Source organism: Erythrolamprus reginae, chromosome Z (assembly GCF_031021105.1).
Source record: "Erythrolamprus reginae isolate rEryReg1 chromosome Z, rEryReg1.hap1, whole genome shotgun sequence".
Lineage (NCBI taxonomy): Eukaryota > Metazoa > Chordata > Lepidosauria > Squamata > Dipsadidae > Erythrolamprus > Erythrolamprus reginae.
The window spans coordinates 142,913,422-142,926,525 of NC_091963.1; the positions used below are offsets into that span (position 1 = coordinate 142,913,422).

Here is a 13,104-nt window from a genome sequence, read left to right on the forward strand (position 1 = left end):
TGAGAGTTGTTGCTTTCTTACAACCTAATCGTCCAAAAAAGAACAAAGTTCTTTAAAAATTGCTTCTACAATTTTATATTGATAACAGAAGTCTTTGGTTGAGAACTAATGTTTCAGCAAATGTTCAAAGCTGGAAGAGTGCTAAATGTAGCAGTTCTCCACTTACAACCATTTGTTGAGCGACTCTTTGATGTTACAATAGCACTGAAAAAAGAGGGACTTACGTTTTTCACACATGGCAGTTGCACATGATCAGACTTCGAACTCTTGGCAACTGATTCATATTGATGATAGTTGCAGTGTCCCTGGGTCATTTGATGCCCCCTTTGTGACAAGTCTGTTTCTGGCCATCCCGAACTTCCACCAAGAGATGTGGTCGTGTGATGCCTCATTTTATGACTGCACTGCTTAGCAGCGGAACCTTTGCTCCCAGTTACTCTTGTTAATACAAGGATTATCTGTAGTTTGGGTAGTTTTATTATAAACAATTTACCTTTACTTTCCCCAGGTACTGTTTTGACATACGGTTTTCTTAAGGAGTAGAAATTTCCTCCAGACAAAATTGCAGTCTGACGTGACACTTGTTATCCTTGATAACTTTAATAATTTCTTTGTGGACTTCAACTCCCAGATTTCCTCAGCCAGCCTTGAAGTCCACACTTTTCAAAGTTATCAAAGTTGAGAAATGCTTGTTTAGATTCCTGTTCTAAAACTCTGCAGAACAAGCACAAGGCATATGTGAAAGATTTCGGTGCATATTTATATTTAGATTTTTTACATGAAGGCTGGAAACTAGAGAAAGTGCAGAGAAGAGCAACCAGGATGATTATGGGGCTGGAAACTAAAACATATGAAGAGCGGTTACAAGAACTGGGCATGGCTAGTCTAGCAAACAGAAGGACCAGGGGAGACATGATAGCAGTGTGCCAATACTCAAGGGGCTGCCACATAGAGGAGGAGGTCAGGCTATTTGCCAAGGCACCAGAAAGTCAGACAAGGAATAATGGATGGAAACTGAACAAGGAGAAACTTGGAAATAAGAAAAAAAATTCTCACAGTGAGAGAAACAAACCAGTGGGACAGCTTGCCTTCAGAGGTTTTGAGAGTGCCAACAATTGAGACTTTAAAGAGGAAATTGGACTGCCATTTGTGGGAAATGGTGTAGGGACTCCTGCTTGAGCGGGGTTTGGACTAGATGACCTACAAAGACCCTTCCACTCTGTTATTCTGTATTCTATATCAACATATACTTATATTACTTATATTTATATGCAAATATGGCTTACATTTGGCACTTTCTACCCTTTACAGGGCATATTTCTCCATATTAGTAACCGGGATGATTTTGGACGCCTCCTTTCCACCAACAGATACAACATCTCCCGTCTACATCCTGAGCTCTGGCAGATTTCTGAAAATCCTTTGGTGAGTGCGCCCAGTTGCACAGAATGGAGACCTTTTCTCTCAATCGCATATATCCAGCCCTGCACCTAGATGTAGGAAGGTGCTGCCCCATTCCCTTGCACAAGCACATCGGTACGGTTTATGGAGAGTTTTATTGGGGTTCCCCAGAAGTTCTCATCACCCAGCTTCAGAACTGTCTTAAACCAAGCCAGCCACAAGCAAGATCAGATTAATTCCCCCAGGCAATGGCCAATTAGTCCATAAAACAAATAGCAAGCTGCTCCAACAAGTAAGACCCAAAAGAAATACAAAGCCCTCAGGCAAAAACTGAAAGTCCATCCACATTAGCATAGTTTTGGAGTATAAGACTCACCTTAAAGAGAGTGAAAATTTAGGTGTGTCTTATACATCAAATGTAGCTCCACCCAGCCTTTGAAATGGAGAAAATATCCTTTCAAACGGAGGTTTCAGAGGCCGGAAAAGCATGATGCAAAGCTCACAAACAACAAACTGTTACTAAAGTTCACCGCAGGCAACTCTGTTTGGGCATATTTCAGGAAGCTGATTCGCCCACCAATCAATTTTTTTCTTATTTTCCTCCCCAAAAACTAAGGTACCTCTTATACTCCAGTACATCTTATACTCCGGAAAATACGGTAATTCATTGACTATAGAACTTCAAAGTCTCTTCAAAGAGAGTCATCAGAGGGAGAACTTTTCTGAAGGAGTGAAAAATTGTATGCTGATGGAACTACCCTTGCAATTTCCATGGCATTATGGGAAATCCAGATGTACTCTCTGGGTACAGCTGTCTCTTGAGCTTCCTATAATGTCCAGTGCCTTCTGGGAATTGTAGTTTCAGAGTAGTCAGAAAGTGTTTGAGGAAGGCGGAGATACGATGGCAGGTTTTTGCAGAAATGAAATGTTTAGTCCAGGATTGGATTGCCTGACGGGTATTAGATTAGGACAAGGGTCAGCAACCCATGGACCCTTGACCTTTGTCTGGAGCTGCATGTGGTTTTTTCATCCCTCTGCTGCAGCTCCTTATCTCTGAAAATATGTGTCACAACTGCCAATGTGAAACACCCACCGATGTGCAATTTATGAAGCTTTTTGATCACTGGTTGGACATCATGGATAAATCCAAGAAAAGAAAAGTTTCAGAAGAAAACAGAATCTTTAATTCAACTAAATATGCTACTTCGTTGTCCGCTCAGGAAATAGGCATGGAAAGAGTTTTGTGGCTCCTGGTGTTTTCTTTTCTGTGGAAAATGGGTCCAAGTGGCTCTTTGCTTGTTTAAGGTTCCGACCCCTGAATTAGAAGATGTACTTCTTGACTTTTCTGATAATTCTACATGACTCTGTTTTTAGTTTGTTCCTTTTCTTCCTGGACAGGACTGGCAGGAGAAATATATCCATGAGAACTACTCACGCGTTCTTGAGGGAGAATTTTTTGAACAGGTGATTGTCTCCCTTCTTCCTGGTTCTTTTGAGTTGTTGACTTCTCTCTCTCTCTCTCTCAAACTTCCTGGCCTCATCATTTCTTCTTCTTCCCATTGGCAGCCTTGCCCTGATGTTTACTGGTTTCCAGTGTTCACCGATCAAATGTGCGACGATCTGGTGGAAGAAGCGGAACACTTTGGCGGGTGGTCTGGAGGAAAACATGAGGTGGGACCATCCTAGCCTTTCTTTCTTCCACCAAGATTCAGGTTGCTTCATTTGGAGGAGGGTGGAGGAGAGTTGGGAAAGAGGGTCAAAGAAGACTGGTAGAATCATGAAGGACCTTAGAATAAAAACAATTGGAACTCTGAATGTTAAAATAAAACATAATTGTGGAGTAAGGCAGTTCACAGAAAGGTCAAAAGAAATCAAGATGGTGACCAAAGGTGAGTCCCGTTTACCTTCACCAACTTGGTGGGTGTGGCCAGTTTGATGCCACTCATTGGGCATGGGTGACTGGGTTAGTGTGGCTGACTGGATGGGTGTGGCCAACGTGATGCCACCTACCAAACTACTGGCATGTTTCCATTTTGCACTGGGTAGACTGGGCCAAAGCCATGCTGGCCCGATGTTTCCTCTTCACATTGGGTAGGCGAGGCCAAAACAACATGGGCCAGCCTGTTACATTTTCCAGGACAGCCCCATGGGCCAGATCCAACCACATTGCGGGCCTTGTATTTGACATCCCTGAAAATGTGTTTGACATCCCTGAAAATGTGTTTGACATCCCTGAAAATCTATCTAGGCTACGGTTCTTCCTTCTGTCTCTCAAGCTTATGTTCACATCCTATCACAATTCCTCCCATTCTGCGCCTCTCTTCTAGGACACTCGGCTGGTTGGTGGCTACGAGAACGTCCCCACCGTTGACATTCATATGAACCAAATAGGTTTTGAGAAGGAGTGGCTGCAGTTCTTGCAAGACTATATTGCACCGGTCACAGAAAAGTTCTATCCAGGCTACCACACCAAGGTAACTGCACCGTACCGAAAGTTACTGGGGGCTGAGTGAAGGTACAAGAAGCAGAGGATCCTACAGCATGGCTTTTGCAATTTCTACAAAGTAATTGGGACCACAATGGTGGCTCCCCGCCACTACCCCTCCCCACCATTTGTCATGTGATCGTGTCACAATGATGCTGCTTTCAGAAGTCCCAGTTGTTGTCATTAGGTGAGTTGTCATTAATGGGATGATTGAGGATCTTACGTGAACTGCCACTTTCAACTTCCTGCTGGCTTCTCCATTGATTTAGCTTATGAGAAGCCAGCAGGGAATATCAGAAAATCACGGGATCACTACAAAATCGGAACTCTGAGAACTTGCTGTAAGTTTCTCCCATATCACATAGTTGACAGATTGTTGAACAAGGAGTTGTAACCTGTACAATCATCCATGATCAAATTCAAAACCAGCAGCTAGATCTGCGTGCATAAAACTTCTGATTTATTTATGGTTAAATGTAATGTGCAATATCCTCTCCCTTCTCTAAAGCCGGGATGGCGCAGTGGTTAAAAATGCAGTACTGCAGACTACTTTCTCCAACTGCTAGCTGTAGTTCAGCAGTTCAAATCTCACCACCAGCTCAAGGTTGACTCAGCCTTCCATCCTTCTGAGTTGGGTAAAATGAGGAGCCAGATGTTGGGGGCAATATGCTGATTACTGTAAACCGCTTAGAGAGGACCGTAAAGCACTATGAAGCGGTATATAAGTCTAAATGCTATAGCTAAGTGGGCTAAATCATTTTCCAGAATGCATCAACTGACACACAACTATTCCAGATTTTGATATTTGGAGGGTGGGTGGGTGGTGGTGTCTTATGGGAAACTTCAGTTTTCAAATGAACACATTTTATTAAAAAGTATAAGCTTCTTGGTGGGCTGCAGTTCATTTTGTCAGATGTCTTTTCGTAAAATCTGTTCATTGGGGGGGGGGGGGAGAGTGAGGGAAGTGCTATAGATTCTTACAAAACCAAAACTCTGGTTTAATAAACTCCACCAATTTTGGAAAGGTTCTTTAGGAATTAAAGATATTGTGTGTATATGCATGGAATAAATAAATATGTTCAGTTTCTGAAATGACACGGTAACATTCAAGTTTTCATATAAAGAATATAACAATGATTAGTCATTGCCTTCTAATGGATTGTTTTTCCACTGCCCAGTCCAACTTACAGCCTCGTCTCTCTCTCAAGGACTGAGCAGATGTAACCCTGCTTAGCTTTTTTTGAAGGTCAGCCTGGTGCTGTCATCTACCCTTTGTTCTCCACTTAGATTTTTGAGATCTGTCAATGGCAAGAACACAACTTGGGTGTGTTACACCTGGAGCAAATATGATGGCCCCTCTTTAGACAGGTGTTGTTGCGAGCTGTTGGCCGCTGGCCACTCCAGCCAAATCAGAGGAGGAGAAGGCGGTGTGGGAGTCAGAATCAAGCCAACCTGAGAGCTCTGAGGGGGAAAGGGTGGGAAGAGATGGAGGGAAGGAGGGAGAGAGAGAAATATGGAGCCTGGGCCATCAATCAGCCCTCAGATGGACAGTCAACAGCCCCCAGGTCTGGAGGTGGCTGATGAGGAAGAGGAGGAACAGCTGGGTCCAATGCCTGACATATGGATGCATAGAAGGCAAAGGAGAGGAGAGCAGTGGAAATCCATGGGCTGATCCTTAGGATAGAAGAGCTCCCCGGTGCTAGCGAAGCCCCACCCTACTTCCGGGAATAAAAGGCAGGGGACGGAGATAAATAGGTGTGGCAGACAGCTATTCCTCTCATAGACGGACAGACGGACTTGCTAGCCTATGGTGAAAGAGCAGGGCAGCTGGAGCTTCTCATGAAGGAATCTTTGAGTTAACTTCAGAGGGTTTGTCATGTAGGTACACTATGTGCCATTCTCCACCCTGCTTTCACCCAGCAGGTACTAACTCCAATCTTTTACTCTTAGGCTCGCGCAATCATGAACTTCATGGTCCGATACCGTCCGGATGAGCAGCCTTCTCTTCGCCCCCATCATGATTCCTCCACTTTCACCATCAATGTTGCTCTTAACCACAAAGGGGTAGATTACAAGGTGAGTGCTCTTGGAGGGCAGGTGGACAGTGTGAAGTGCTGGAGCTCCCTATGCATGTTTGGTCTTGGATGCTTTGGGACTGTGAAGAGAATGATAGGGTTTTATTGTGGCTCGGCAGCAGCCCATGCAAGCAGACCGACTTGGTGATGCGCCAGCAGCCTGGGCATCTGACATCCGAGTTGGACAGTGTGGAGGCTGGCGAGGGCTCAGTGTCAGAGGCAAAGCTTCTTCCAGGGCCTTTCGAACCTCCAGAATCTCTTGGCAGTAATGAGGAAAAAGAGGCTTCTCCTGTTCTTAATGTAAGAGCACGTAGAGCTACCGAGAGGCAAGAATGGTTACTCCAGAGGAGGTCTCCTCGGGAGTAAGACTTGGGGCTAATTGGCCACTCCCCTGCTCTACGTAGGGACAACATAGGCAGCTGAAAGGCTGCAGGGAACAATGTTTTAAAATTGTGTATCTGTCCTGAGTGTCTTGTGAATCTGCTTAGGATTTCTTATCGTGGAAGACTTCTGGGCATTTTGCCAAGCCTTTGAAATTTTGTGAGATAATAAGAACTAATAGCATTGCTCTGATTTAAGACTTTGCTGAACTTGTGCCAGTTGCTAATGACGATTAATTAGCAGCTAATTTGTTTGTAAGAAAAAGATTGCTTTTAGATTTGTGTGTATGTGCCTCCACTGCTAAGCCAGTTATTATTTATTATTTATTTATTTATTACTTAGATTTGTATGCCGCCCCTCTCCGAAGACTCGGGGCGGCTCACAACATGTAAAAAACAAATCATAAGCAATCAGACAAATTTAAAATATTTAAATATTTAAAAAACCCCATATGCTAACAGTCACACACACAGACATACCATGCATAAATTAAACGTGCCCAGGGGGAGATGTTTCAGTTCCCCCATGCCTGACGGCAAAGGTGGGTTTTAAGGAGTTTACGGAAGGCAGGAAGAGTAGGGGCAGTTCTAATCTCCGGGGGGAGTTGGTTCCAGAGAGTCGGTGCCGCCACAGAGAAGGCTCTTCCCCTGGGGCCCGCCAACCGACATTGTTTAGTTGACGGGACCCGGAGAAGGCCCACTCTGTGGGACCTAATCGGTCGCTGGGATTCGTGCGGCAGGAGGCGGTCTCGGAGATATTCTGGTCCGATGCCATGAAGGGCTTTAAAGGTCATAACCAACACTTTGAATTGTGACCGGAAATTGATCGGCAACCAATGCAGACTGCGGAGTGATGGTGAAACATGGGCATACCTAGGTAGGCCCATGACTGCTCTCGCAGCTGCATTTTGCACGATCTGAAGGCTTATTGATTAAATTAAATTTGTCCAAACTGTATGTTTTTTACGTTCGTAACTGGGGTAGAATAGGTTTCAACAATTCTTCGGGTGAATTGCTTTGAAGAAAAAATTTGTATATGTTTGATAATAAGCTTGATTTTGTGTTGGAAACTATGTACAGTGATACCTTGTCTTACGAACTTAATTGGTTCCGGGACAAGGTTTGTAAGATGAAAAGTTTGTAAGATGAAACATTGTTTCCCATAGGAATCATTGTTAAAGCAAATAATGCGTGCAAACCCATTAGGAAAATCCAAATTTTAAGACATAAAAAAAAGTGGCGGGGGGGACAAAGTGAAGGCTAGCGGAGTGGAGACGGACAGCGGGGAGAAGCTAGGAATGGAGGTCCTAACAAAGGCTAACCCCGCCCCAAATCTCTCCCAAAATCGCCCCTTCAAAACCTTCATACGTTGCCCCAAATTGCTTCTAAAATAGGCACTCCAAAAGCTTCCTATCTTGCCCCAAATTGCTCCAAAAATCACCACTCCAAAAGCTTCCTACCTTGCCCCAAATTGCTTCTAAAATCGCCCCTCCAGCCACTTCCTATACCACCCAAATCGAGGTCCTAACAAAGGCAAATGGAGTGAAGAAAGGCAGAAAGGAGAAACAAGGTATTTTGGAGCAATTTGGGGCAAGATAGGAAGCTTTTGGAGGGATGATTTTAGCAGTGAGATGGGGCGAAGTAAGCAGCAGGCTAGGGGGGATTTTGGCAGCACGATGGGGTGGCTGCAAGTAGCAGAGGAAGCAGAGGACTAGAGTGGAGTGGTAGGGAAATGGGGCAACTCTGGTGTTCCCCGCCTCAGGTGCAAGCAAAAGGGGGCGTGGAATTCCCATGCAAGCAAATGGGAAATCCCGGCAATGACAGTCACAAGAAGAATCCCTTCGGCAGTCAGAGATCACATGCGCAGTACGAGAGCCCACGGACCTTGGCTCAGGTTCATAAGACGGAAAGGGTTTTTAAGACGAGGCAAAGAAATCTTAAACCCCGGGTGCGTATCTCGAAAAGTTCGTATGATGAGGGGTTCGTAAGACGAGGTATCACTGTATTGTTTTTTAATTTTATGTTGGAGAAAAAATAAAAAAACAATTATGTCAATAAAATGGTTCTCTTTGTCCCCTAGGGAGGCGGCTGCCAATTTATCCGGTACAATTGCAAGGTGGAATCTCCCCGCAAGGGTTGGAGCCTGATCCACCCAGGACGTCTCACCCATTACCACGAAGGTTTGCCCACCACTTGGGGCACTCGCTACATCATGGTTTCCTTTGTGGACCCCTAATGCTGGCATCCCCTGGCTCGCCCCCCACCCCTCCAGCCCATGGATTCAACTCCCCATGGTGGCCAGTGATGAGGAGAGGTGCAGAAAAGAGGGGAATCTCTGTGTCTCCAGCTTCGTTGCCACTAAGTGCCTTCAAAAGCAGAGAAAGGGACAACTGGTTGCCAAGTGCAAATGGATTCAGTTTACTGCTCAGCCCTTTATCATCTGTCACCACTAGCATCAAGAGCCACTGTTGCCTTCCTTCCCTCGTCTCCCATTGTCCCAAGATTGGAGAAACACAGAGGTCATTCCACTCTTTGGCCAATTGTTGCTTGATCAGGATTTGCTCCCAAGTCCTGTCCCCATTCCCTATGGTTCAGCCATTTAAATGAATTCTTGCCACCCCAAAGAGGACGAGCATGGTTGGGCTAAATCTCTCCATAGGATGAATTTGAGGTTGTGATTCAATTGCTACACCACATCTGACTCTTTTGCAACCTCATGGACCATAGCACACGACGTCACGCCCTCCACATCCTCCAGTGTCTCCCAGGGTGTGTCCAAATTCTTGTTCATTGCATTGACATTATCTAACCATTTGATGAGACAAGGTAGCGCAGTGTCTAGAAAGCAGTATTGCGGGATCCTTCTGCTGACTGCCAGTTGCTGTCTGCAATTTGGCAGTTCGAATCTCAACCAGACCAAAGGTTGACTCAGCCTTCCATCCTTCCGAAGTGGGTAAGACGAGGGCCCAGATTGTTGGAGGCAATGCTCTGCAAACCTCTTAGAGAGGGCTGTAAAGCACTCTGAAGCGGTATAGAAGTCTAAGTCAGTGGTTCTCAACCTGGGGATTGGGTCCCCTTTGGGGGTTGAACGACCGTTTCACAGGAGTCGTCTAAGACCATGGGAAAAGACAAATTTCCCATGGTGTTAGGAGCTAAAGCATCTGTTCTGGTGCCTTGGAACATATTTTTACAATCCAACCAATCAAGCATTTACAGTGGGGGTATCCCTCTGATCTTTCTGCCAATACGCTTAAAGCTCTGTTGGGAGATTTGGCACTAGACTTGTGGTTGGGGGTCACCACAACATGAGGAACTGTATTAAGGGGTCGCGGCATTAGAAAGGTTGAGAGCCCACTGCTCTAAGTACTATTGCTATTTCATACTTCTCTTTTTTGCCTTCCGTCTTTCCCAACCATCAGGGTCTTTTCCACTGAGCCCTTTCTTCTCATATGATGGCCAAAGTATTTGAGCTTCAAAATAACAAGAGTTTTGGAAGGGACTTTGGAGTTCTTCTAGTCCAACCCTCTGCTCAGAACACAAAGCCCTACACCATTTCAGACAAAATGATTGTACAATCCCTTTGTTAAAAAGAGAAGAGCTAGAAGGTCACAATCTGGCCTTCCCAAGAACAGTCTGGGTTGATTTTCTTCAGAATTTACTCATTGGATATTCTTGCAGTCAGTCTCAGGAGTCTTCTTCAGCACCACAGGAGAAATACAAACCTGAATTCAGAAATTCCAGAATTTCATCTCTTCCACTCCAGATTTTCTCCCAAACTCTTCCTTGGGCTACAATCTGCTAGGTTCTGTCCAAATCCGATTTTGGCAGGCGAAGCCGCTCAAGACCTGGCTGCTGGTAAAACATAAGGTTGCTTCAGCCCAATTCTCGTGCACGAGAAGATCGGAACGGGGCTGGGAATTGTGTCTTGGAAGGTTTCTTTCTTTGTTTACAGAAAACGACTCCAGGAAGTCCAAGGAAGCAATAAAGAAAGAAGACAAAGGACGGATATCGTTAGGGTTTTTTCACCCCTGAGACCGAGGAGAGAGAAAAGCCTTCTCTATTAGGCTTGCCTCTTGGTTCGGTTGGGCTGGATGTTCCAAATCTCCCCCAAACAGCCTCTGGTCGCAATTAGGCCAGCCCAGCGCTGTCTACATCAAGGCTGCGCAGAAATAAATCTCAAGGTTAGCTAGCAAAACAAGAACAAAGCAAAGAGTTCAAGGGGAAAAAGATATAATCAATCCAGAACGACTCACGCAGGATTCTTGGCAAGTTCAAACGTCAGTACACAACACTCCTGGAACTCAGTGTTTGCTCCCAACAAATGCTCCTCCCCAGGGTCCCCTTAAGTCTCATTCCCCAGGTGTGCCTGGTGAAGCTGGGCGGGGCACTCTCCTGGTGAGTGGCTGTCTGTCTGAGCTGATCCTGCCTCCTCTGCACTCTCCAAACCCTTGCATCAGAAGGGGGTGGTTCATGCTCCTCAGCTGAGCTCTGTTCCTCCCTGCCTGCTGACCTTGCTAATTCTGAACAACCTGGGCTGGCTTGACTCTTCCCCAGTTTCCTCCGAGGCTGCAGAGTCAGACTCTGACAGGGGCGTAAAAAATGGGAGGCTAACTACAGTTACAAATCAGCCCCACCCAAAAAAAAGGCTCTCGATGCATTTTCAGATTTCTAGGAATGTTAAGCCCTGTAACGGGAGCAGAAACATAACTCACATCTTAGTTTCCAATGCCGGGAACAATCCCAGGGCTAAAAATCTTTCGGTCGTCACGCTCTATAAAGGGTGACTTGTATCTATTTGATAGTTAAGAGACCTTCATCTGCGATGGCTTATTTCAATTCCTCGAGCTTCATGGCTCTCTTGTGGGAGCTCACAGCCTTGCGTAGCCTCTCACAATACTGTAGACCGTGGGCTATCGGGTCCGTGAGGGGGTGGCACCGTGCTAGCTGTGTCCCGTACAAAGTGTGCTTTAAATTATTTCCTGTTGAACCACACACTAAATAAAGCTCCATTTTAAAAGAGGCAAGTTGCACTCAGTCTTACTAGAGAATGGGGAGAGAAACTTAAGTTTTGCAACCTGGGCTGAGGGGGTGCTCTTTGGCTGAAGATCATTTTGGTTAGTCAGAATCAATTGGAAGACACTTTAGAGGTCAACTGCTCAGGAAAGAACACATTTAGGAGGAGTCTCTGGCCCTTGAAGATCTTTAGTGAAGACTAGCTATTTCATGTGGCTGTCAGTTCCACTCGGTAACAGTTCCAGGTCTGTAGTTCATCCTTCCTGACACCCAGTTTGCTTCTATCATGTTTTCCCCAAAGTGCAAAGAAAGTAAGTCTTAGCTTTATTTTTTACACGTCCACTCAATGTAAACCCTACCTCCCAAAATAAGCCCTCATCCACTCCAGGGTGGACAGGTAAAAATTAAGCTAGGGTAGGGATGTGGGAGGGGGAGTGGAACTGCCCTACTACTTAACTAAAATTGCAGCCAGGCCTCGCACACCTCGGCCCATTACTTCTGCAGCTGGCAAGCCTTTCCTGAAGGCCTCTGTAGCCAATAATCAATCCGGAGCTCTGTTATCAATTGCAGAGGCCTTCAGGAAAGACCTGCAAGCCAAAGAAGTTCCTGAAGGGCTCTGGCAGTTAAAACACGGCCCGGGACATTGCAAATCAAAGTGGGGTGACTCAATGGACAAATCTTTCCTGAAAATAAGACCTGGTGCCTTTTTTGGTGGACAAAAATATGACAGGGTCTTATTTGGGGGAAAATGGTACCTCTTTAAACCATTGTTTTTAGATGTTTGCAATAATACAAGAGGAGTGTGATGGTTCAGTGGCTGATGCTGAGCTTGTCGATCAGGTCGGCAGTCCAGCAGTTTGAATCCCTAACGCCGCGTTATGGAATGAGCTCCTGTTACTTGTCCCAGCTTCTGCCAACCTAGTACAGTGATACCTTGTCTTACGAACTTAATTGGTTCCAAGACAAGGTTCGTAAGGTGAAAGGTTCGTAAGACGAAACAATGTTTCCCATAGGAATCAATGTAAAAGCAAATAATGCGTGCACATCCTTCAGGAAAATCCCAAACTTCAGAAGGGAGGTGAAGAGGGCAGGGAGGAGCAGCGAAAGGGGGTGGGTGTAAGAAGCAAGGCTAGGCTAAAGGGTGAGTGGGAAGGAAGAAAGTTAAGGGGGCGCCCCTCCCTTTTCTTCAAAAGACACCCTTTCAGTGCCTCTGCAAGCACTCCGTTCTCCTAGCTTTGTTAATGCAAACTGTTTCCCTCTCCAAGCCGACCCTCCCTTTTCTTTCTTCGAAAAAAAAGAAACCCCTTCATCCCAGCAGCAGTGGCTTGGGTTCGTAAGGCGAAAATAGTTCGGAAGAAGAGGCAAAAAAATCTTAAACACCGGGTTCGTATCTCGAAAAGTTCGTTAGAAGAGGCGTTCGTAAGACGAGGTACCACTGTATTTTGAAAGCACATAAAAAATGCAAGTAGAAAAACAGGGACCACTTTGGTGGGAAAGTAACAGTGCTACCGTGCACCTTTGGCATTATAATCATGCCTGCCATATGACCATAGAGATGTCTTCGATAGCTCTTCAGCTTTGAAACAGGTGAGCACCACCCCTAGGCTGGAAATGACTAGCACACAGATGCAGGGGACCTTTACCCTTACCTTAATGATACAAAGGTGCCATGCATGAACTAAACCAGTGTTGCCGACCTTTGCCTGTTTAAGATGCATGGATCCCAACTCCTAGAATTCCTTAGCCACCA

The 13,104-nt window shown here is 45.5% G+C and overlaps 1 protein-coding gene across 2 annotated transcripts in view; it reads left to right on the forward strand.

Annotated features, from left to right (window-relative positions):
* The window catches only part of PLOD3 (procollagen-lysine,2-oxoglutarate 5-dioxygenase 3), a 179,230-nt gene extending 167,869 nt beyond the window's left edge, over positions 1 to 11,361 (forward strand). For both annotated transcript variants that reach the window (XM_070728046.1, XM_070728047.1), the window contains exons 15-20: positions 1,312 to 1,425; positions 2,800 to 2,865; positions 2,968 to 3,072; positions 3,729 to 3,875; positions 5,837 to 5,962; positions 8,422 to 11,361. In XM_070728046.1, coding sequence (XP_070584147.1) covers positions 1,312 to 1,425; positions 2,800 to 2,865; positions 2,968 to 3,072; positions 3,729 to 3,875; positions 5,837 to 5,962; positions 8,422 to 8,577 — 714 coding nt within the window. In that variant the 3' untranslated portion in view covers positions 8,578 to 11,361. The remainder of the gene's footprint in view (positions 1 to 1,311; positions 1,426 to 2,799; positions 2,866 to 2,967; positions 3,073 to 3,728; positions 3,876 to 5,836; positions 5,963 to 8,421) is intronic.
* The last annotated feature ends 1,743 nt before the right edge of the window (positions 11,362 to 13,104 follow it).